The 26,711-nt window shown below is 35.6% G+C and overlaps 1 protein-coding gene across 1 annotated transcript in view; it reads right to left on the bottom strand.

Moving 5' to 3' along the window:
* The window catches only part of LOC114049624 (WD repeat-containing protein 26), a 44,696-nt gene that overhangs the window by 1,753 nt on the left and 16,232 nt on the right, over nt 1–26,711 (bottom strand). Inside the window, exons 7-13 of the mRNA XM_027870899.1 lie at nt 23,369–23,507; nt 16,494–16,634; nt 14,518–14,637; nt 12,990–13,135; nt 12,644–12,722; nt 12,254–12,383; nt 2,020–2,205 (exon numbers count right to left, since the gene is read on the bottom strand). Coding sequence (XP_027726700.1) covers nt 2,020–2,205; nt 12,254–12,383; nt 12,644–12,722; nt 12,990–13,135; nt 14,518–14,637; nt 16,494–16,634; nt 23,369–23,507 — 941 coding nt within the window. The remainder of the gene's footprint in view (nt 1–2,019; nt 2,206–12,253; nt 12,384–12,643; nt 12,723–12,989; nt 13,136–14,517; nt 14,638–16,493; nt 16,635–23,368; nt 23,508–26,711) is intronic.

The raw sequence follows: 26,711 nt of genomic DNA, 5'->3' as shown, positions 1-26,711 counted from the left end.
ACCTCAGCAAATGTAGTCAGCTCCTTCTTTCAGTTTCCACCCCCTCCCTCCAGACGACCTTCCAAGATCCATTAAAAACCCTTCTCAGTCATCCTAGTTTAGGTTCTTAGAAGCTGAAGAGTAATGCCACCTCTCTCTTCACTGTTTTTATTCCCCTGAAAGATGAAAAGTTAATTTGGCTCCTAAATCCATTGCTGGAAGTCTTTAATCAGATGCTGGAGGATTACTTGTTAGTGACATAGATGAAACTGATTATGTGGGTAGAGGGCAAACTATAATGACCTCTCAAATCTCTTCCAACTATATGATGTGAAACAAATTTATTGAATTTTTCCTTTGTGACTACGTGGATGAAAGTCAGATAACGTGCTGGGTGATTATACCATCTCAGTGGCACCTCTAAAACAAATCACTTAAAGATCTATTCTCCTGTCACCTACATGAATTTCTTTGAAGGAAGAGCTGCCAAAGGACTAAGAGAATTATGTTAGAAAACTGCGTATCATCACAAAGTAGATCCATAAAGCATCTACCTACCCTAGAGGTTTCAGAATTGGCAATACGATAACAGATGGCAAAATGAGCCTGCCTTTTCATAGGCAGGATTTTCTAGAAGTTAAAGTCAGAATGTCCCATGATAATCTGAAGATGTGAAATTGTCAACCAAGATTCTGAGTAGAAGAAAACAACAACGACAACAAAAAAAAAAACCAACAAAAAAACTAGAACTATTCTTCTCCCTGCCTTGAGCCATTTTTTGCATAAGAGCTAAAGATAAACTATATGAAAATGCTTCTGTCATAACCAAGATCAATTTAGTTCCTTCCAAACAAGCTAAAAAATTAACATTTATAGCTAGCAATCATATTGAAACTGCCACTAAATCATCTAAGTTAAACTTTCCTGTTATCTTATCACCACATTCCATTGGTTCATCAGTGTTTTCACATTAAAATTTAACTCATCATTCTAATGCTTCTTCATCTCTGCTCTAAAGAGAAAACTTTATCTTTAAAAATTCCCTGTTAAATGAAGAAGCCCCAGCGAAGCTCAAATCCCAAGTCACATGGCTGAAGTAAGACCTTTAATAGCCAAAAACACTTTAACCACTGGAGAATTTGAGTATAAAATAGCTGCAAATTCTCCAGGTGTTCCCCCACAGCATTATTCAGCAATAGTCCAGCACACCAGGTCCAGACTAGACTCTCCTCTTCATCTCCTTAATTCTTGATCCTGCTTGACTCAGACAAGAACCCTACGAAAATCCACCAGGCTTTGCCAGTTTGGGACACCTTATTCCATCTGGGACCCCCTTGGTCTTGACCACCATCTTTCCCAACTGTCCACTTCTTAATGAATTTCTTTTTACTGTTTCATCTCATGCCACGTACTCTCTTATAGTGCTGTGCCCTTTCTTCGTACTGTACGTTGGAAGAACAAACCTCATTCATTAAGACACCACCCTGGTTTCATTTTTAGATAACATATGATTAGCATGCAACTGACATGAGGTATTAGGTAAAAAAAGTCTACAGCCAAAGTCTAAGACGGACATCTCCATTTTGTATACTGGTTAGAGATCATTTAGTTTTAGTAAAGTCATTACGTTAACTTGGACAATGTAATTTTTTTGTGTCCTTCAGTAATGAGTACAGTGCCTTACACTCTGTGAGTATTTAATAAATGTTTGCTGAATAAATAAAATTTAGGTAGCATCCATGGCAAAAAGATTTTCTAATATAGTAGAATTTGGTATATAATTACATGAGGCTGAGGGAATTCTTTCCAGTTCTACTCATAAGAACCATAAAAAGGTTGTAACTACGAAATTAAGTGACAACAATGTTTAAAAGAATATCTATGCAAGACCAGTGTACAGTACTCAAAGGATAAATTTCTCACCCCCAATACACATGCCACATACATATACTTCAAAATTATCATTGATTATTGTAACCAATATGCAAAATCCAGCTTTCATCGAAGAAAAAAACCTAAGAACGTTGTAAATGGCGTTACCTTCAATATCCTGGTTGTCTACAAAAGGTGCTGGTCCCCATATTCTAACAGTGCCATCATCTGAAGCACTGGCCATCATGGATGGAATCTGTGGGTTCCAGCTCACACAGTTAACTGTGCGTGTGTGTCCTGTTAGCTCTGCAATTGGCAGTTCACTACGTTTGTGCCAGATGTATACTTTATGATCTGAATAAAACAGCAATTCAGAGAAAAAGAAAAAAAAAAAGAGACATTTGCATAAAAGAGACATACTACCATTTGACATTTTCAAATTATCCTGTAGGCCTAACAATAATACATACAGCTACTGACTAATAACATAGCTCGACAATAAAAGAACACAGAGTTTGTGAAAAATTCTCTTAAGCAAATATTCAACACCACCATATTTCTTTGTTCGGTTTTCATCATCTTTCTTATAAAAGTGATGTGATGAAACAAACAACACTTCAAGGATCTGTGACTTTATTGCTGTGTCCCTGATTCAGAACAGTTTCTGAGAATTGCTATGGGCCAAAACATCATCTCCAGGTGGATATACACTCACTGGACCCTTATACCTTGGTAGAACATATTAGATCTTACGCTTTGGCTTAGCTTTGAGAACTTAAGTTTCCCTCTATCTCAAAAGGAGGCAACAGAGGAAGACTTGTGTAGGTACCACATCCATAATGATTTGAAAGAGATTTTCATCCATCATATTATTATGCTAACATTAAGATAACTATTTCATGAATAACATTTTAAGTTCTTTGAACCTAAGCAGGTAACAATGAGTTTTGTCTATTTATACAGTTATTGGTCACGTACCTGTTTCCACAGTATACATTTGTGACTTGTGATCATGAAGTAATGTGACTGATTTTAAAACATACACCCAAATGAACCTTGTCTTTCTCACTAGTCACATTTCAGTTTTAAGTTTCCTTTGTATCTACATCCAGTTCAAAGTGCTGTCTTACTTTATATTTTCTCTTCTTCCATTTCAATTCATATAAAGGAATTCACTTTGCAAGTTAACTACTTTCCCCCATTTATTTGTCTTCTCAAAACACACATCTACCAACATTTCTCCCACAATTTTATCAAGCCCCACCCTCTCTGGGAGGAAGAAGAAAATTTCATTTTTTACCACAGCTGTATCACAACTATAAAAGTAAATAAAATGATTTCTAAAATACTAAATAAGAGCCCCAAACTCAGATTATAGTACCAAATAACCCAAATGTCACCTCATTTATACAGTGTGCTGCAAACCATTCATTGTGTCCCCTTATAATCATGCTGGGCATACTGGTAATAGATTATTATTCCCACCTAACAAGGAAGGTTAAAAAAACAACTTCAATCCAAATCTTTTTATTCCACATCTCCTTCTCAAGTCCATAAGTCACGCAAGAAAAATCCACCCTTTTACATTATAGCTGCACTTAGTTTTTTATTTAAAATATTAACACCTACTTTGATCACTCACTTCATTGACTCGGTGATAAATGAATTAACTTAAAATCTAATGCATCTTCAAAGCATGAAGATCTGCTATTGCTGAAGGCAGTGGAGAATCAAATGCTTTTTAGCTGTGGGGGTTGAAAATCGTGAAGAGGGGCTCTGTTTCCAAAAGTTTAAAAGTTGACTGCTCACTAATTGAAGACAATAGTCCGAAAGGAGTTTAAAAAGCATTTGCAAAATATTTTGAGCAATAGCAATATTGCTGGAGTACATAGCCTTTGAAAGTAACCACTATGAAGGAGACACATTCATCTGCATTAAGAGTTCAGTATATTTGTCAACGATCTAGCCAGTCAACAGTTAGTCAATAAACATTAAGCACCTACTGCGTGCCAGGCACTGTGCAGCCACATTATTTTATAGTTATGACTCATATGCAGATGCCACATTTGAGCAATGGACCAATTGATTTATTTTTATGAAAACTGAGTGGTAATAATTTACATTTGTACAGCACTTTCCAATTTACAAAATGTTTCCCACGCAATAAGCTTGTGAGTCAAGCATCCATTCATTCATTCAAGCATTTATAAAGTGCTTAGACAGGCATTGTGAACAGAAACAAACACAAACGAATCTACATCATCAAAGAACTTAAATTCTATTGCAAGGAAAGTAACATGAAGAGATATGTAAATAAATGCAAAGTAAATAAAAATAACTTTGGAGAAGGCACTAGCAACTGGGTTAAAGAGGAGGTGATTAAAATAAAGTATTGAGGGAAGGTAGGGATCCTAACAGGTAGATGTGGAGAGGAAAGGACGATGGGATTCTTAGTGCATCCCAGCGACGCAGTCTATACAAAGATAGGAGACTGGATGCAGTGTCCAGGGAATGGTATTTAAGACAGTTTGCCTGGAATATAGAGTGAATGAAAGAGCGTAATGTTCAATAAGTATGGAAAGGATGAAGCCAGACTGTGAAGAGCTTAAAATGCTAAAGAGGAAGGAGTACTTATCCCTAGAGGCAATAGGGAGCCAACAGACATTAATGACCAGGGTAACATTGTTAGACTGGAGCTTTATGAATATCACTTTGTCAGTTATGTGAGGTATGAATAGGAAGATGAGATTGAAAGCCAGGAGACCAATTAGGTGGCTATTATAATAGTCCTGATCAGAGGTGGTAAAGGCCTGAACTTGGACAGCAGTCGCGAGTATAAAGAAGGGGATGGATATGGATAAGAGATGTTGTGGTGGTAGATCAACAAGGCTTGGCACTTGAGCATAGAGGGTGGGGAAGAATGGAGAGGTATGGATGACTCAATTAATTGCAAACTGAAGTGACTGGAATGACGGTAGAATGAATGCTCAACAGAATTAGCAAAGTTAGGAAGAGAGGAGTTCTGATTTGGATATATTGAGTTGGAGATACCCATGGCACATCCAACTGGAAATGCCCATTAGGAAGTTGGTGATGCATGCCTGGAACTCTGGAGAGACTTGCTTCATAGTTATCTGCAAAAGAGACAGTTGAAACCCATGTCCAAAGAAGCTGATGAAATCACCCAGAAAAGTAGGGAGAAAAGAGCCTAGGGGCAGGGGTGGGGGAACCTGCCAAGGTGTGCCCCTTTGACTGAACCCAAACTTCACAGAACAAATCCCCTTAATAAAAGGATGTGTTTTGTAAAACTTTTTTGACTCAGTCAAAAAGGACAAGTGGCCTTTAGGACACAGGTTCCCTACCCCTGGCCTAGGGGGTAGAGGTGGGAGTTAAGCCGTAGATAAGGATGCTGAGAGAGTACTGGTGCAATCAGACAGGCAGCAGGCGAACAAAGAGAGGGCAGTGTCACGTAAATGAGGAAGAAGAACAAAACCAGGTGGAGGGGTAGTTGACTATGTCAGAATCGACAAAGAGGTCAAGAAATTTTAGGGCTGATAAAAGGCCATTAGATATGTCAATATAAGTGATAACCTTCGAGAGATAGTTTGAGTTAAACGATGAAGTTAGAATGCAGGGAGTTCAGAAGTTAGGGAAGATATGGAAAGCAGTGTGCAAGAATGGGTTTTTCTATTTGTTTTGGTTGTGAAAGGAAAGAAATACAAAAAAAAAGAAAGGAAAGAGATATAAAATGACGGCTTGAGCAAACAGTAAAGTTTTCTTAGAATCTCTGTAGAGAACAATAGTAAGATTGAGCCAGTAGGTAGTAGGTAGGAGTTGAAAATTAGTGACAGAGACGGTCAGGTTGTTAGGACTAGTTGCTAGAAGAGATGGGAACAAAAACACAAGAAGATGGGATGGGTTGGCTCTGGGTAAGGAGAAATGGATATTTCATTAGAGAATGGATCAAAGAAAGAAAGGCATGGGGTTGGGGGTGGGTGTATGTGATGATGTCCAAAGGTTTGGAGATATCAGAAGAGGCAGCTCAAAGCAACAGCAAATAACCTCTACAGTTAAGTACGAGGTGAAGTCCGTCCTCTGCAAAGACAAAAATGGGGCAGGAAAAGTAGTATGAGAGGTTTGAGTAAAGAGGAAAAGACTTCAAACAATCACTGTTGATAGTGGGTTCTCTAACTTTGGTCTCAAGATCCTTTTACATTCTTAAAATGTAGTGGACTCATTCACTATTCACATTTGACCCTGGTGACTTCCTATTTAATCTGTTAATATCTTTACCCAGATGTAAGAATAGGATTTCTTTTCCTAAATTAGCAATGTGTCTGCATGATAAACCTTTCTTACCACTTCATCAGATATAATTTTGAAAAGAGAAAACCACTTAATTTTTTGGGAGATTTGAACTAAGCAATTCTCTTTACTATTTGACCACCCAATCAAATGAAAAAGGAAGCTATCTTGTTATAGATATCCAGTTTGAAGTATTCATGCTTTGATATCACGGAACTCAGGGGGTTTGATTTACTATAAAATGACCTGGTGGTTTCAGAACATAGTCTGGTACTTAAAAAAAAGACATATGTAGATAAAGATTTTGAATGATTTTAAAAGATTCCATTGTTTTTAATAAACATTTAGCTGAAAGTTACATTAAAAAAATCTGAATTTCATATTCAATTCACACTCCCCAAAATAAGAGCTATTTATAAGAATGGTTTTGTTTATTTTAACAGATTATGTGCTGTCAAAGTAAAATATTATATTACAACCAAAGTACCACACTCGTCCCCCAACCTCTACCTTCTATCACCCCACTGCTTTCCATATTAAGACACAAAACTTTTTTTTTAAAGTTCTTCACTTTTCTTTGAATCTTTTTCCCTTCTGTATCTTTGTTTGCTTTAATGCGGTATGTCTTTTCCCAGCAAGTTCTATTCTCTCTGATCCATCTTGTACACCGAAATGTGATTGCCTCAAAGTAAACCACAGACAATATATGTCTACAAATTTAAAATCTTTGGCTGGATTAAAGAAAGTTAACAATTATGATGCCAATTTCTCCAACTGGAAAAGAGGTCCAGAGGGAATTTTGTTTGCTAATTACAAAGTAGAGAGGTATGATAATGTTCTGGTCTCACAAGATTAGAGTGCCTAATAATGTTAGACAAGGAAATGAGTTTCAGAGGGTAAAGAAATTTGGATTTCACACATGAGGAGGAATGATTCAACAGAAAATATGATTGACCAGAACAATGAGGAAGCAATGAAGTCACAGAATTAGAAAGATAAAAAGGTTACAAGACATAGTGGCTTTTGAAAGCTATTGTATACCTCTGAATCTAAAGCAGTGCTGTGAGACTAAGTTGCAGACTAGCTGAAGATCTGCATTGGTAGAAGGAGATTACTTACCCAAAAGAAGTCTACAGCAATAAATGACAGATATTGATAAAAAAAAAACAAACCCGAAAAGTATTCAGATTTGTGCTCCTGTCTTCTTTTCTCTCTTCAATTCAAAGGCTAATAACCCTGTCCCACCTCCTTCAAGAAGTAATTTTTCCTTTTTTTCATTTTCTGTTTTTTACTGGTCTCATCCCTTTTGTCTACAAACATATTCAGGTCTCCCCAGCTGTACTTCTGTACCCCAAATCAACCCGGCTACGTGATCTATCTTATCTCTTCTCTCAAATATTGTCTCTATTTCCTCTCCATCAATTTATTTGTTCCTCCACCTCTTACAATCTGGATTCATTCTATCTACCCTTCCACTTTACTGAAACTGCACTCTCAAAGGTCACTAATGACTGGGTCCTAATTGCCAAACCTAGTGGACACTTCTCAGTAACTGATCTTTTAAAACTGTTTGAGGACATGTCCACTGTTTAGCACAGGGCTTTGCACACAGTTGTCATTTAAAATTTGTAGAAGTGAACTGACCACATCCTTCCTTTATTCTTGAAAAACTCTTTTTTTCCTTAGGCCCCATAATACTCTCCAAATCCTCCTTTTTCTGGATTGTCTCTTTTGTTTCTCATGCCGGTCCACTCTCCTGGCTTCAACTGTCTCCTTTATTCAGAAGACTCTTAAATCTAAATTTCTAACTTCAACTTATCTCTCAAGCTAGGATTTTTAACTACTTGCCAGATATTACCACTTGAGTAAAGAATTGGAAATTGAGGAAATTCCCATCAATTGGGGAATGGCTGAATAAGTTGTGGTATATGAATGTAATGGAATACTACTGTGCTATAAGAAATGATGAGCAGGCAGACTTCAGAAAAACCTGGAAAGACTGACATGAATTGATGCTGAGCGAAGTGAACAGAACCAGGAGAACATTGTGCAATGACCAACTTTGATAGACTTAGCTCTTCTCAGCAATACAATGATCCAAGACAATTCCAAAAGACTTGTGATGGAAAATGTTATCCCGCCTCCAGAGAGAGAACTGATTGATGGCATCTGAATACAGATTGAAGCATATTATTTTCACCTTGGTTTTTTTTTTTTTTGGTGGCTTTTCCTTATTGTTGTGGAAATATGTTTCCATGATTGCATATGTATAACCTATATCAGAATGCTTGCTGTCTTGGAGACCAAGGAGGGAAAAAAAGGGGGGAGAAAATTTTGGAACTCACAATCTTATAAAAATGAATGTTGAATACTATCTTTACATGTAATTAGAAAAAATATTAAAAAAAGATACTTCCACCTGTTTATTCCAACAAATTTAACATGCCCCCAAATGAATTTATCTTCCCTCCAAAATCTGTTCTTCCTCCTGACTTTTCTTACTTCTGACAGTGGTTCCATTAGTTTTCTAGTAATCCAGATTTAAAACCTATCAATTTTTACTTGTCTTTCAGTCCCCAATTCAACAAGACGCCAAGTCCCATTATTTCAATATCTACTCACTAAGTTGAATCCAATATGTTCTCTCCACTCTACCAACCTAGTTCTGGCCTTCTCGGTTACACTATTACAAAAACTTCCTTACTAATCTCTCTGCCTTTAGGCTCTCTTTTATAAATTTGGTCAAGTCGGATGAATTTTCAGAGCGGAGCTCTGATCTTGCCAATGCTTAAAACAAAAATCCTTAGTGCTTCTCCATCACTCATGAAAGAAAGTCTCAACTTCTCTGCCGGCGGCCCAAGCCCAAGACTCGGCCCCAGCCTGCTCTTCCCTCCGCTCTCTACTTCCTGAACACTTGCATTTTCACCGCTGCTGCTGCTGCTGCCTTTACTCAGACCGGCTTTTCTTCTTGGAAAACACCAGTATTTTCCCCAAATCCATTTGTGCTACATATTTTTCCAGATCCATGAAGCCTTTTTTCATTCCTCTAGCTTGAAGGTCTCTCTCCCTTCTGTACTGGTCTCATTGTGCTTTCATATTTTAAATTTGCATTATCGTTACTTGGGTATGTTTTGTCTTTTCTACTAGATAAATTCTATCAGGTAGGGGATAGTTTCTAGCACATAGTAGGCCTTAAATATCTGTTGAAGGAATGAATGGTTGGACTTCACCTTATGCCAAAATCTAAAGCTATCATTTTCAATTTCATTTCTGTCCCATGCATACACCTTAATGAAAAACATTTTAATGAAGCTAGGATAATAAGGCGACAAGCATGACGAGAATTCTAGCCCCAAATCTACCAACGTGAGATTAGTTACGTGACCCTGGGCAAGCCGCTTCATCTCTCTGGGTCCTAGTTTCGTGCGTAAAATGAATGGGTCGGATCATATAATCACTAAGTTTCTTTCTGGCTCTAAAACAAAATGTGATAGTATTTGTGATACCATGACCCATTTTGTTCTACGAGGTTTTTTTTTTTAAAATTAGGGCAAGAATGTTGCTGTAAAAGTTGTTCAGTAAATATAATTCACCTCAATTTGTCTATAAACAATTTAGTTTCCAGCAGCATTCTACCAACCTGAGGGTTACAAATTTAAATCAGCTACAATAATTAATGCTTGAATGCTTTAGCTGTAACAACTGAGCAAGAAACAAGGGGAAAATACTTGTGGCTGGGCCTTTAAAATTTAATTTATATAAGACTTTGGTGGTTATCATAATTTATCTTCTGTAGTTTTTAGGGCTTTTATTTCTATCAGCTCGGGAGATTTACTGAATCTATTTTACATTTTAATTCATAGTGACGCTAAGATCTACATAGATCCCCAGATTTTGTCATTATAACTATCTTTGCTGTATAACAAATACAGTAATAATATATGATTATAAAATAACAGTTTAGCACAACACCTAAGAATTGCTGATGTGGTTTATATACCTTCACTTTTGATCATTAAATAAATATTCAAGATGTTATACCCATTTTACAAATGAAACTCAGGTCCAGGAAGGTGAGGTGACTATTATGTGCAGGAGGGGAATTTCACCAGCATCTCAAACACATTATCTTCCCCTAAACCTGGCCCTCCTTTCAGACTAGTGAAGACCCCATCATTCACTGTCGCCTTGGATAATAACCTTACAGATTCACCCCTGACTCTTCTCCTCCTGGTGCCACCACAGCCACTTTCATGCTGCTCTTTTCTAGGCCAGACCTTCCTTACTTCTCAACTAGACTAGGGCTTCTTAAAACTTTTCCCCTCCTCTTTTCGTATTTCAGCAGCCTTAATTGGACACTGCGTGGCCCGAGGGCATGCACGCTTTGTGTTCACAACCAAGTGAAGTTGCTTGATGCTGCCAGAACACCTCAGATTCATTTTTGCATTTTATTTTTAATTAATTTTTGGTTGTTGCACAGTCAGAAACCTTTAAGAAGTGCTAACTAGACTAGGGTTGGCAAACTATAGCCTGAAGGACAAAAGAGCATTTAAAAATATAAATCTTATTTAAAGGGGGTGAAAATGATTCTAGCTTGTAGGCCATTCAAAAGCCAGGTAGCTGGCAGTTTGCTGAACTAGATGTCAGCCTCCCAACTGGGGCCCTTTCCCATCTATCCTCCACACTGATATTAAAGTCACATAATTAAGGTATAGATATGACAATGTCAGTTTCCTGCTCAAGAATCTCCAGTGGCTCCCTATTGCTTGCAGATTCAAATACTAACAACTTTTGGCATTTTTACAGTTTTTCACAACTTGGCTCCAGCCTATAGGTCAATGACACATTTCTCCTTCATTCCCTCTACCTTTCAACCCAAATGACCTATTTGTTGTTCCCACACATACAACACTTCACTCTCCCAGCTTTGTGCTTCTCTATGTCTGGGGGGCACTACCTCCTTGCCTCCAACTATCAGACTCCCTGGTTTCTTTCAAATCTGAGTTTAAGTGCCATCTCCTTCATAAATCCTCTCCTGATCCTTCCAGCTACTAGTGCCTCCCCCTGAAATCAACTTCTATTTATATAGTTACCAATATAGCTAATGTTGCTTCTTCCTGATAAAAAGGCATTTTTGTTTTGTATCACAAGCATTTAGCACAACACCTAGCACTGACATTTATTAATGTCTGGTACTCAACAAATGCTTGATCGATGTGTATCAGCATTCTGATACTCTGATACTATAGCTGAAACACTGAACACAAAGTGACCAAAACATTCCTAATTGGCAAAGGAGAAAACCTAATCAAAAGAGTGTAGGCATAATTATAATCAGCTTGCCTAAAATGCTAAGTGGCAGAAAAATTATATTATCTAGATTATTACTGATTTAAAACAAAAAAGACACGTGCTGCTATGACTGATAGGACCTTCAACAGTTGACTTTTAAAAATCATAGCTGTGTTCAGTTGAGCCCACCCAAGTTAACCATAACTAATAATGAATTTTTAAACCTCAACCTACTTCTAAAGAAGAATCAATCTAATTAAATGCCCTGACTGTTAAAACTATGAAAAAACAATGATTTAATCAATCTGATGCATGGACCCAAGAACCCTACCTTCCCTCCTCCTACCTAACACACACAGCCAAGATTAAATGCTAGGAATTTAGCATCAGGAGAGCTTTAAGTCTTTGAGTGACAACTGCTAATAGTGAATAAAACCCCCCTATACATAAAAAAAAATAATGGATAGGAACCAGATCTGTGATTTCATGAGTAAAAGGAACATCTGAAGAGGAAGCTCCCTCTTACCAACATAGGTCAGGACATTTTTTGACTTAAGGGTCAGTCTTGGAGCCATTGCTCAGAGGATTGAGAGGCTAAGTGATGTCCCCAGGGTTAGAAAGCCAGCCAGGATATATCAGAAGCCAGTCTTGAAGCCAGGTCCTCCCTGGCTCTCAGGATGGCTCTCCAACCCTTTTACTACATTTTCTTTCATCTACACATATTCTAAATAATTATGGATCTTCAATCTGTCTAAGTACATTAAAAATGGCACTTAATTACAATCACACATTCAACTACTATTACCTTCACTGCCACTAGCGATGAAGTCTTCATTATGGCCTCCAAAACATGAGTGAATTGTGTAAAATCCTTGTGTAACACCTTGATACTTTCTCACTAAAACTCTGTCTTGTAAGTCCCATAAATGAACTCCCTATAAGCAAAAGAAATCATAGGAGTTTATTTTACCTTAAAGGAACAACATTCTTTTCCCCCCTAAGTTATTTTTATTTTCTATTTGTTATGAACAAGTGAAGTAGTTATCTTTCGATAAAATTCAATGTTATTTTAAGTGTCATAGATACATCAATTTAATATTGGATAGACCTATTTCTATTCACTTGCATATAAATAATAAAATCACAATTGGTATTCATTTGAAGAAAACATATTGGAAAATTATTATAAACTTACCTGAGTTGCTACATTTAACAAAGCTAATCGGCCATTTTTTGAAATAGTAAAAGACATAATAGGGTGATCTTCTTGTACTCTGTTATAAGAACACACAGAAAAAATGCTAGTCAGTGTGGTAAAGATTAGAACATATTTAAAATTTCCAAAAATGGGAAACCCCCCAGATTTTTGGTAAAAATGACACAATTTTTTCTGTAATTAACATGATCTTTATACTTGACTGCGAAAAATTAATCTGAATCAAAGGCGATTAGATGCCATTTAACCATTTGTTCCAATGCATTTTTAAAAATGCTTAACATCTGTTATTTAATAAAAAACAAAAACAAAAAACAATAGTTACATGTTTCTATCTGTAAGGTCCTCAAAGTTGTATCCCCGAATTCGCTGGTGTGTGTCTGATGCCAAAACAGTCTTCCCATCACTTAAGCACCAAAGGCATTGCACTCTTACCCCTTCCCAGGAGTCAAGGAGATTACCATCTAAATCCTAATCAGGAGAGAATTATAATTGACAAGAGTGGTCAGAGAAAACCATAACAATTTTCCAAAACAAAAGTATATGTTTTTCTTAGTAATATCTTTTAAAAATATTTCCCCCACTTGATGTTAATTTCAACCTTGTTATTTCCAAGTATTCCTACTCAATCATAGGAATCTAAACAGTCCTATGAAAATAAATATAACCAAGACAAAAATTTCAGTGATGAAGTTCTCCAAGCTTTAGGCAAGGGGTTATGTACTGAAAGAATTACCAGCAAAGAGAAACTATTCTGACACCTGGACATTGGTTTTCTGAAGCTGACCAAAATGGGATTTTTGGAAATGTGTTTCACTGAAAATTTATCAGGAATTATGGCATTAAACAGAATCTGTTTTAAGTAGGCTCATGAACCCCTTATAGGCATTTGAGTTTTCTTGTAGAGAGACTACAGATGCAGAAATATTAGCAAAAGGATACATAGTTCTCCCTCACAGTTTAAGGTTTACCCTTTAACAAACTTTCACTTACTAGTGAGGCCAAGATCAACTCTGTACTAGTTTCACAAACAGTTCACTAAATGTGTGAAGTTAAGAGATATAAATTTCCAAGATAAATACTCGTCATGGATCCACAGAAAATGTTTTTGAAAGGGGTTCTTCAACTACAGATAACCTCCAATTTAATTGACCTATGCTGTAGTGAAACCTTTTAAGTTTCTTAATAATCAACCAATACAAAAAGTGTTTATTGTGTACCTTGCATGTGCCAAAAACAATGAAGTACAAAGAACACAAATTTCCTCACAATTGTTATGCCAGGTACTTTTAGAGTCCTGACTTTTTCCATAGCATTTTTAATGTTATCCAGTATTATTTTCCAAGTACGTCAGACTAAGATTCTAAAAACTTTTTGTAAAACTAATCCTACTTTTACTTAAAATTTGAATCACTTTACTGCTAAATAAGATTTATCTAAGAAGAATTCACATTAAATCAGACCAAATTTGGTAGGCTTAAAATGAAATGCAATCCTTTGACTCCAACACAATTTAGCAATAAATCTAGTAACCATAAAGAATAAAATATATTTCCCATATTTTATCAAATACCTTACTAAACTCAAAAGAAGGCGGCTTGGTATGGACAAGGAAAACAGTGAAATACTGACCTGGTCTATTTTTAGTCACTTTATTTTTGTGAGCACATTAAAGCGTTTTTTAAAAAGTTCTCTTATTCTGGCAAATATTTTGATCTAGTAAAATAGGACACCGAGTCTTAAGTTAAGTCAATAGCTGGTAATAAAGTAGATTCCATTTTTTCTGAGTAAACACAAATTAAGAACTTCATTCACAGAAATGTGATTCTTGAAGGGAACACTGTAGCACTTACACACTGGTAGAACTGTCCACGCTGCCCTCCAGTTACAAAGCGTTTCCCATCTGGATTCCAAGCCACACTTGTTAAACTGTCTTCATGAGACTGGCTCATCTTCGTCCTCAGCTCCCCTGTCTACAAAAAAAAAAAAAAAAAAAAAAAAAAAAAAAATGGATAAGACCTATCCTTCCTTACCACTACTTCAGGGAAAATGTGTTTAAAAAAAAAAGCGTGAATTAATGCTAACTATGGAGGTCTATGAGAACAGTGCTATATACTTACTTAGAGAAATACATCATTTTAACAGTAATACTAAATAAAGATTTCATGTGATAATATCCCCTCCCAAAATGAAATTATCATCTGATAATTTACTAGTTTACAATGAAATGGGTGTGCAATTTTTTCAGAATAACAGCATAAGAATAGCCCAAGGCCACTACCCCTACTTAAAAAATAACCTAAGATATCTGAATGTAGAATGCTGACCCACCATAAAGGTGGGTAAGGTTTGTTCTCTCCTCCTCTCCCTCTCTTTATAAAGAACATACAGAGGACTGAAAGCAATAAATCACATCCTGGAATGGTTTGAAGAACAAGATATTTTCTAGATAAGCTGATTAAAAACTATTTTCTTTTGAAGGAGTTTCTGAAGCAAATTAAAGTGATACACAGTAAAAGTAGACAGGATGTCAAGACATACTTGACTGAATGGACACTGGTCCAAATGAAAACTTGAGATTTTTAAGTTAGAAAACAAAAAAACCCACAATTTCAGTATTAAAGTATACACACTGCCCTTTCTGTGTCACATTGGAAGTCTTAATGGAGAATTAATAATAGAATCAGAATTGCAATTACGGCATTTCAGCCTCAGCTATTTTCTAGTATACTTGCTTTTATGGTCTTCATTCTGCTAAGTTCTTTAAATCCTCCTTTCCAATAGCTGTTCAATGAAGCAACAATGAAAATATTTATAAATATGTTGGACTCAAGCCTATCCATCTAGGTTTTATCTCAACCTCAGAGACAACCTGAACTATTCTTATGCTTTCTTTAGAGTTAAAAAAAATAGCATTGCAAAAAAATAGCATTGCCTCACAAGCCAGCTAACAATAAACTTTTTTTGCAGCTTGATAAAGAAATGAAATAGTTCCAAACAACTGAGGCTTACTTCCAAGGCCAAAACAAAAGTAAATGTCTTATTTAGGGTGAGAAGTAAATTCCAGAACTTGAACTCTGGTGAAGCTGTGCATGGCATCTGGGAAAAAGAATATCTGGCATTACCAAGTTAAATCTGAATATACTATTAAAAGGTAGCCAGAAAAGTTAGAGTATTACGTAGAAAATTAAGATTAATGCCAAATTTACTACACATATCCACAATGACAAAGGTAATTCCAATATCCTTAGACTGTTATAAAATCCATCCTTTTGTGACAAAGCATAAGCTAAAAAAAGACTCCTGAAAAATGTTTACTAGACTGGTTTTCATTTGCTTTCACAGCACCACAGTGTAGACTTGTAAATCCCATAACAGAAAATTAAAAGTAGAGCTATTTGAAAGTTTCTTTTTACTTAGCTACTCTGATTGATACAATGATCCCTAACAATTCCAAAGGACTCAGGATGAAAAATGCTAAATCTGATGAACTGTGTGCAGACTGAAGTATACTTTTTTTCACTTTATGCCTCTTGGTGGCTTTGTTTTGTTTTTGATTTTTTTTAAAGCAACATGGCTAATATGAATATGTTTTGCATGACATGTATAATTGAGATCATGTTGCTTGTGTCCTCAAACGGGTGGGGGAAGGGCAGGAGGAAGAAAAAAATCTGGAAATAAAAATATTTTTTAAATGAATACTAAAAATAAATTTTAAAAGAGGTTTTTTTAATAAATGGATTAAGTTTATCACAATAAATTCACCCTGACTTTAGTCATCAAATTGAGTACATCTGTAATGAATACAAAGAACAGAGTTGTTGCTTACTTGTACATTCCAGAGCCAGAGCTCAGAGCAGTCATCTGGGCCACAAGCTACAAGATAGTTGTCATCTGGACTCCAAGCAATATAAGAAACACCATAAGCATGCCCTTCTAATGTTTTAAGCAATTTTAGCTGGTGTGTATCCTGAGAAAGGAAAAAAAACAAACTGACAAATATTTCGAACCAATATGGTTTTGGTTTTTCTTTTGGTTTGTCACTTTATTAAACTGCTGCTAAAATACTTGATTAGTACTCTTTGGGACAAATCTGCTTGGCTTTTCTTTTCAAGCTACAGCTTAAGCACAATGCTTCTTTTTCTTTTCTTTCACATTTATTTTAATGAATAAAAATCTATTTTCTCTTCTTCCTATTTACCCCTATCATTCAAAAAGAGAAGAAAAAACTCTTGTAACAAATATGCATAGTCAAAAAAAAGATTGATTTCTGGGGGCAGCTAGGTGGCACAGTGGATAGAACACCAGCCTTGGAGTCAGGAGGACCCAAGTTCAAATCCAGCCTCAGACACATAACACTCACTAGCTGTGTGAACCTGGGCAAGTCACTTAACCCCACGGCCTCATCAAAAGAGAAAAAGAAAAAAAAAAGATTAATTCCTACACTGACCATGTCTAAAAAAGTCTCCATTTATACTCCATTTACCTACTGTCTCTAGGTAAGGAGATGGGCTGGGCATTTCATCAGGGATCTCCAAGGGTGTGTGACAGGTCTCATTCTACTCTTCTTGTTATGCCTTGTCTCTAACAGACCCAAACCTACCCTCATCCTCTAATACTGCTCTTTTCAACCTTTCCTTTATCCATGCCAACTTCTCCCACCTCTGAGCTAGGGTTGGCCCTTCAGGGCAGTCATAACTTAACTACTGGACATCCACAGTAATATGGATATCCAAAGAAATAATATACACATACTCTTGGGAAAAGTCCTCCCTCACCCTCTGGCTCTGTGCTCTGAAGGCAGTGAGCCACGACCCCATTGTCTAGATGGGATAGAGTGAGTCTCACAGGATAAGCAAGTACAGATGAATTGTGATCTGCATCAGAAATTTCTTTACATTATTTTTCATTCCAAATCCACTCTCTTTCCACACTTCTCCTTTACTGTCAAGAATACCACCATCCACCCAGTTTTGCAACCTTAGTGTCATTTTTTTGATTCTTCATTCTACCTCACCTCACATACAGATCAATTGCCAAATCTTGTCATTTCTCCCTTCATATTTCTTACATCAATCTGCTGTTCTCTACTCACAAAACCATCATGGTTTAGAACTTCACCATCTCTTTTGAAATACTCTAGTGGCTTCCTAATTGGTTTTCCTACTTCAGGTCTTTTACTTCTCCAATCAATCTGGCAGAGATTTTCCTAAAGCACACATGTGACCTGTCATTCCCCTACTCAAATTCTAGTGGCTCCCTATGAACTCTACGCTCATATAGTTTCATCATTTAAATTTTGGTGTAAGTAAAATAAGTAAATGTACATATAATTGGGAAGAGATGAATGCCCCAAAATTTATCTTTGACTACCTGGCATTGTGCTAAGTGCTGGAGACACAAAGAAAGGCAAAAGACAGCTCCTGTTGCTCTTAAGAAGCCTACAGTGTAACGGGGCAGACAACATGCAAACAATGATGTACAAACATCAGGATAAAGTGGAGATAATCAAAGGGAGAGAAGCACTAGCACCAACTAGGATTGGGAAGGATTCTTGCAGAAGGTAGGAGACTTTAGCTGAGACTTGAAGGAAGGCAGGGAAAGTAGGAGGTAGGGATGAGGAAAGAATTCCAGGCATGATCACAAAAAGTTTAGAGACCACTGGAATAGAGGACACTCCTCAACTTTGAGAATATTCATTTAAGGTCAAAATTAAAATGATAATTCCAGGGTATGTCACATTCAAAATCTCATTAGGTTTAACTCAGAGCTAGTACTTTATATCTGTACTTTACACCTAACCACTTAAGTGGATTTTGAATGCTGAGAAGGCCACTTTTAGGACATCTCATAGAGCCCTCAAGCTCAACATCCTAAAAAACCCAAACATTTTACTTTATATTATGCAATATAGCTAGAGTTAGTTCTGTATTTAAGACAAAATCTTTAAAGAACATTAGTCTTCTATGGCAGCCTGAAAAAAATCATTAGACCCAGATTTTCTTCCCTTTAGTCCACATGTTTACCTCACCCACATTCATTAATGCCAACCTTCCAGTTCCTCTCTGTATTATAAGACTAGAATCACACTGGTTATCTTATTAACAAAAAATACATCTAATTACTCACTTAAAAAAATTATGAAACCATATCAAAAAAATGGAAAGACAAGGGGCTTAACATTTTAAACCTCAGTATCCAATTTTCTTAAAGCTCATTTACTTCCTCTAGTAGCAGAAACATGTTTATTTGCATGACTAACATACACATGAAAATTAGTTATAATATTTATAAAGTGCTTTACAACAATTTCACTTGATACTCCAAACAATACTGTGAAATAAATATTTTAAATATACCTATATGTTTCAGAATATTAAATTTAGAAATTGGTCAGCCAAAAATTAAGCCGAGCACCATGCTAAAATTTTAAATTATTCACAATTCTACTTGTACTATGAAAGAAAGACTATTGACATTCAGTGGCCTTAATTAAGCAATGATATGTTTGCATTCAATAATGGCCCAAAGCCATTTAACTGAACATGAATGAATCGATTTTGTTAGAAAAGGTATTACACCTTATAACATGACTTGCTGCTGTTTTCCCCATTTCATTCTGCTTTTTAAAAAAACTTATACCAGGGACAGCTAGGTGGTGCAGTGGACAGAGCTCTGGCCTTAGAGTTAGGAGGACCTGAGTTCAAATCCAGCCTCAGACACTTGACACTTACTAGCTGTGTGACCCTGGGCAAGTCACTTAACCCCAACTGCCTCACCAAAAAGCAAAAAACAAAACAAAACAACCAAAAAAATCAGGCAAAGGTTCTTGTATTGCAAGAACCAATAAATTAGCATTTTCAATAGACCAGTATTATTAATCAATAGAAGACCACATCTCCACACTACCATCAATGATGGATACTAACAGTTTTAAGAATAGTGCTTGAATAGAAATGTTCAAGTGTATGAACAGAAATATGATATACTATTTCCATAGCAACAAACCTCCAAATTTCACAAATGTAGGCTAAATTTTAGACCTATTAAGTACAGGCTCAAGGAGCTTATGAGCAAATGTTGCTAAATAGTGGCATTTCAACCCCCGTCTGGTTATCCCAGAACTTCATCTGCCATGTTTAAAATAGTGGAAACACTTTGAGAACTCTTTTTCCTTTCCAAGAGATCCTCAGACACTTGTAAACCTAGACATTTATTATCTGCCTCTATTTCTGGTTCAGCTGGGAGAATTCAACAGCAGTGCAAGAAAGTTTAGTTAGGTTACATACTAATCTTAATATTTTCAGAGGTTCTGAAAAAAAAATCCATAGAATAATGAAGAAAAGCAGCAAGTTAACACACTGAACACTTTCAAATATTTACATTTAAAGTAAATTTAACCCAAATGTTTATGGCCCAAAGGCATCTAGGTGGCACAGTGGATAGAGCCCTGGGCCTGAAGTCAGAAAGACCAGAACTCAATTCCAGCCTCAGATTTCTTCTACCTGTGTGACCCTGGGCAAGTCACTTAACCCTGTTTGTCTCAGATTCCTCATCTGCAAAATGAGCCAGAAAAGGAAATGGCAAACCACTCCAGGATCTTCACCAAGAAAACCCCAAATGGGGTCACTAAGAGTCAAACAAAACTGAAATGACTGAACAACAAACAACAATTGTAGCTTTAACAAAGACAGTATTTTTTCTCAAACTCATATTCATGGAAAAAAATCTTTCAAATAAGTTCTATAGAAGTTCTTGAATCTGAATGAGAAAGGTAACTTCAAGTCCGAGGATAAGTGATTCGTGCTCACTATCTTTTGTTCTTCTGTAAGTCTTGTAAAATCTTTTCACTGGCTGACTGAACTAGCCAAATATCCTCTACTATTTCTAAGACTAAATATTAACAGAATAAATGATTAAGAAAGCAAAAACCTCTCCTACACTTTTCCCCTTTTTCTAAGGGACCTGTTAGATGAGCAAAGCATTCTCAACAAAGCAAGGTAATCTGTATAGTTTAATAAGCACAAGGAAAATCTCTCCAATTGTTTCATTGACTTTTTAAAAAACAAAAGCAAAAACAACACTTCACTTTCCAATACCTTCCCTACCTCCAATAGAACACTCTTGTGTAACAAGTATAGTTAAGCAACATGCTGGCCTTGTCTAATAACATGCCTCATTCCACAGCTAATTCTTGAGATCTTTCAGCAGCACTACCATTTCATAACTACATTATAGATATGTACACAAAATCCCACATTTAAGATTACCCCTGTATCTTCAACTTATTAAACTCCATTAAAAATGCTTAGTGCAGGACACTGGTATCTCTTTTAAACTGGCAAGTTACAATATAATGCTATAAATGACAATTTTGAGGAAAAGCACCAATATGGCATTAGGTAGTGAGCCCACATTATAATTCCAGGACCTCTTCATAATGATAGTTCTTGATTACGTACTACCTTTTCCCACAATAACTCTGTGAAGTAGGTTGTTCAAATACTATTATACCCATTTAAAAGATGAGGAAACTGAGGCTCTGAGCAGTAACTGTTCAAGTTCACAGAGAGATCAAATGGCAGAGCTGTGATACAAAACTTTTCACTCCATTTGGAGGCATCTAACTAGTGCTAGGTCTTTTGGGGTAAGACTGATGTGGTAACAGGGGTGAGAACTTTAAGGAAATTAAGGATTTCAATGAGAAAATTAAGGAAAGGCAATAGTAATATTAGAACTGTAATCTTAACTTATATAGTTAGGTCTTTCTACCCTTCCTTTCTTTTTACTCATTACAGATGTCAAGAATAGAAGGAATATCAGAGATCAAATCAGATAACAACAAATTTCCATGAAACATATGGAAAAAATTTCTAATCCTCTTATCATCAATTAATTTAAATATCAAAATCCTAACAGTCTCTTACAGTAGGTGTCAGTTCAAACAGAAGTAGGGGCAACTCAACTGTACATAAGGATCCCTGATTTAGAAAAAAAAACTATTAATATCACCTATGTTTTATTGGATCATTTATTTACTTTGTTAAGTATTTCCCAACTACATTTTTATCTGATCATACCACACTCAGGAGTGTTGTAGGTTACATGTTTGACACCTTTGCCTTAGAGCACATTGCTAAGCAGACATGATAACACATCATAATCTATTCTAATGCTACACTATTAAGATTGGGATGAACATCAACCAGTTCCAGATATGAATTTCCCTTTGAAACTACATTCTCCTCTGCAGCAATTTCATTCACTTTCTATTTCTCCATGCAACCAACACTCACCTCCTACTGATTCAAGGGAAAAATAATAACAATCCTTTGACTCACATTTCCTATCTGCTCCCCAGGCATTTGGTATCAACCCCCCAGATACTAATTTGTCCCTCTCGCCTGCTTTAAGGCCCCTTCTTGCACACTACTCATGAGCCCTTCCTTCCACATGCACACTCACCTGTTTCTCTAACTTTTCACCATCACCAAAGGGTCCCAGCTACCTCTATCATATTCAATCACACATATTCTGCTTCAGTTCTCAAGTCATCTGGGTTTCCCCACATACTTTAACAACTACTGCCCTATTTCTTTCTTCTAATTATAGTTAAAATCAAACATGCTATTGATACCTTTCTAAGCTGCTCTAAATCTATACTATGACCTGTTACTTCTTACCAAATTTTATACTTGACCTCTTAATCAAGATTGGCTTTATTTAGTTATTCCTGACGTAGTCATTCTTGACTTCATTTCTGTTCTCACTTCACTTCTATAAAGTTAACCAATGAAATACTTTTTGCCAGATCTAAGAGTTTTTTTCCTTCCTATCCCTATTATTTTTTAAGTTTCCAGATCATTCTACCCTAGAAACTCCCTTTTCCTAGATACTTCCTTTTATGAGTATCAGATCCTGATACTCTCTTTGGAGTCTTTTCATTGGTTCCTTTTTTGAAGTCTTTTCATTGGCTCCTTTATTCCTCATCCTTTCAAAACCAATGTCCTCAAATTCTCTATCCTAGGCTCACTATTCTCTCTTAAATCCACTCAGTGAATTCATCCACCATGACTATAGAGGTTGATAATTCCTAAATTAAAAGTCTCTACAGATGTTTGTCTTATTCTCTCTCAAAAGATCTCATGTAACCAGGTATCCTGCTGCCAACTTGAAGAGAAAATCAATTACTTACATACTCCCTTCCCCCCAACTTGTTTATCTATATATTTCAATAGGTACTAGTTCTACTATAAATGTTAATTGTCTGCATTTCCTTCATTAAAAGTAGAAAAGTCAAGTTTAAAATGATAAAACAGCGTATCTGAGTAGAAATCTCCAGAAAGTTCGCTGGTGATAAGAGAAAAAACAATTTGAATCTATAGAAAGCAAAGATAACTCAAATGAAATATGAATTGGTTTTGCCTAGCCATTTCATGACATATAATTGGCACCACATATTCCACAAAGGCAAGGAGTGGGAAGCAGAAAGTTGATGACATAAAGGACTTTCTACCAGCTTGTCATACAATGATAGGACACTGGATTTAGATGGTAGAAGCAACTGACCTTTAATCTAAAAATATTAACAAACAAAAAAGGTGGTGAAAAGAGGCAATGTCTTAGAGAAGTAAAACAAGAAGTCATAATATAAAACAATGCTGCTGGAGCATAACTTATAACTATTCATATGAAAATACTTACCGGATCAACTTGCCATATAATAACAGTTGTATCCTTTGATCCTGTTGCTAGTTTAGTGCCATCGTTAGAGAACTTACAGAACCACACTTCATTACAGTGTTCTGTAAGTATCTGTTGTGTATAACATGGGAACTGTTTCCTAAAAATAAAACCAAAAAACCCAAAAAATAAACTGAGAATTCTTAAAAATACACGATCAGAAAAAAACTATAATAAAGTTTCTTGTAATAATTTTACATGTTTTTAAAGTTATGTAGATGTCTTTCCTTTTAGCTAAGGAAGAAAGCTCTTAATTGCATGCTGAGTAAATTTAAAACAATATATTATAAACATATATTTGGGAAAAAATTAATAGCCTAAATTTTACTTATTTTCTTTTAAAAAAGATTTCAAAGTTTTACAAAAATTTTTATGTATCTACTCAGAATCTGTTTTGGTTTGGTTAAGATCAATTCATACTAGCAGTTAGTTATTAGGGCCTTTATGTCAATTGGAAATAAAGACTGAGTGGCATAGTAACTTTTTGAGGTGGTACTGAACAGCAATGAGCTGGTTAAATACAAATATGAAACTATCTGGGACTAAAAACAAAACATATCCATCCAATCCAACCCCCTAGCCCTTACCCTTCTAAGCATCCAAATTTTTTAGCACAGTCAAAGAGAAAAGTAGTAATTAACTTCAACTAACATTGCAAACTTAATATCTACCCTGTTAAATATTCCCAGTACTATGTGAACCTTGTTGAAGTGATTACAAAACATCAGCTAATCCTAAATACATAAAGGAAGAATCTCAAAGAAAAGTCATTCTTTCTCTGGTTAAGTTTTGACTACCAAGGAATCTAGAAAATTAGCCTGGGTAAATGTTCTTTAATTTAGGAAGGCTCCTTTGTATAGCCAAATTCTCAGCTGTTGCACCATGTACTTTTCATATTTTTGTGATTACTTCTACATTAGTAATCTCTGCCATGATTTAGATGATTTGTAAATCTGCCTCAATTTAAAAAAGTGTTTAAAAAATTTGTCAGGAAATAATTTTTATAATTATTTTTACCAGTCCATAAATTATATAAAATAAATAGAATCAACATTTCTATTTTTACTATTTGCATAAACTGTAACTCACTCTAGAAAAGGAGATATTTGAAGATTTAAACGTTTGCACAACTAAGTGAATTTTTAAAAATAAAAGTTCTCTATATTAACCAGTACAATTTATAAGTACAAAAATGTTGACTACTGTCATACCTACTTCAATGTTACTCCTCAAACCACACTGAAAATTTTTATCTAGAGAAGTTACTTGAAATTTCAGAATTGAAATTTTCTTTCCTAATTTTAGAGCCACAATAGTCACAACACTGACATCTAGTAATGCACAATATACATGTTCCTAAGGCATATAATGACTGATTCACAATAATAAAGAGTCAATAATTAATACAAGGATGTATTTAAAAGGAGAGTGGCAGAATACCTTTATTATAGGACTGATTCATAAAATTACAGGGCACAAACCAGTTGGTCATGTAGTCATCCATTTATATTAGAATCCCTGTCACTGAAGTGTTGAAGTGTTGTTCAAGAGTCATTATCTTAAATATTACTTAAACTATTTCTCTAATCAAGAAGAGATTATGAAATATCACCTGAATACCCACTAAAACAAGCTTATACATTTATCTTTAAATGTATCAGTACCACCAATATGAAATAATTCACTTGATAAATTTTAAGCAATACATTTCTATAATGTGATACTTTACAAAGTATAAATCATAAATTTAATATTCATAAAACTATATACAGGAAAATTTATTTCCATTGGATGGTGGTTAAAAAAAACCTGCCAACTTAAAGAAACACCGTCAAGGCTAACTGGTCAAAAATTTAACCTATTTATGCTTCCAACTCAAAAACATCTTCAATGTTTCTATGAGTAGGAAAAAGCACATCCAATGTCATTAGTTCATATGCAATCCTATCTACAGAAAGGGAGCTCACTAAATCATAAGCTCTTTGAGGAAGAGACCATATCTTATCTTGGTATCTGCCATGTTACCTAGAGCACAGTGCCTTGCACAAAGGTGCTCAGCAAATGTTTCCTGAATTAAACTGAAAACAGATTCCAATTTTAAGATCTAATTTTTGAAATTGAGTTAAATTGGATTAAAAAATTTTTAATACCTCAACGGTGTCCTTTTAAGTCCTCTATTAGATGGGTCAGGAAATGTGAAGACAGCCTCCCTTTCCCCCTGACCATCCTCCTAAGGACTGGAAGTGATTTAGTCTGATGGGCTCAATCCAAGGCCTTTACTGACCAGTATGACATAATCATACTTAATTCTGTGTAGTAGTACTCTGATATAGCTGACAGTCCAATAAGTATTAGGGCAAAATTCAAAAGAAAAATACAAGTTGTTATGATCATAGAAATAACCCTGACATTATAGGCATGACATTCTCTTAAAAAACAATAGAATCAAGATTACTTCAATGTATCAAATTTAAAAGGCATAAAATTTCAGAATTACAGCTTTCAACTCAACAATATTAAGATAGAGTGGGTTGATCTGAAAAGAATATAAACCTTGAGTTTGAAATGTTTTGACTCTTGGGGTAGGTGGGTGGCACAGCAGGTAAAATGGTAAGAATTACCAACTTGAGAAGCCCAATCCTCCCCTTTTACCTCTACAGGTTTTAATAATGAATTTTCATAGCTTCATAGAAAAGACTCTCCTCTTCTGTTAGCCATTTCTGTGAGGCAGGAACCATATTACACTTTTCCTATGTAAACCTTCAAAGGGCTTCCCTATAGGCTTATGAAATTCTAGCTTTTCATAGGTACCTAGAAAAGCAGCTAAAAAATTCAGGAAAATATAGGTCAATTTTATGCAGATTTACCTTATAAAACAGGGATAGATACAGAATTGTCTGCTCATACTTATCTTAAGTATACTATCAACATTATACCACACTTTTTGATTTACCTAATCTCCAAAAAACTATCATCTCATATGTTCCAACAATAAATTTAGGAACCAGTAGTCAAGTTAAGATTTTTGGCATTCTAACTGCTCTAGCTGTAGTCTGTATTATTCTCAAAGTTCCCAAAGGCGTCAAGGACTAAAACTATACAGGTTTTATCCAATACCCTATGTGAAATAATCATGAATCTTCACAATTTAAAAAACTCAAAGAAGAGTATGTATTGCCAAATAAATAGCATGATTAAAAACTGCCCCCAAATTATGCTCAAACAATTACATTGGGATTGGGGGTGGGGTGGGGGGAAGTTGAAAAACTCTTAGTCACATTTCTCTAGAATGCTCAATGACTTT

This window comes from Vombatus ursinus, unplaced genomic scaffold (genome assembly GCF_900497805.2).
Source record: "Vombatus ursinus unplaced genomic scaffold, bare-nosed wombat genome assembly UNPS02014798.1, whole genome shotgun sequence".
NCBI classification, from domain to species: Eukaryota; Metazoa; Chordata; class Mammalia; order Diprotodontia; family Vombatidae; genus Vombatus; species Vombatus ursinus.
The sequence above is the reverse complement of the archived record's forward strand: the minus strand, read 5'-3'. Positions and strand labels throughout refer to the sequence as shown.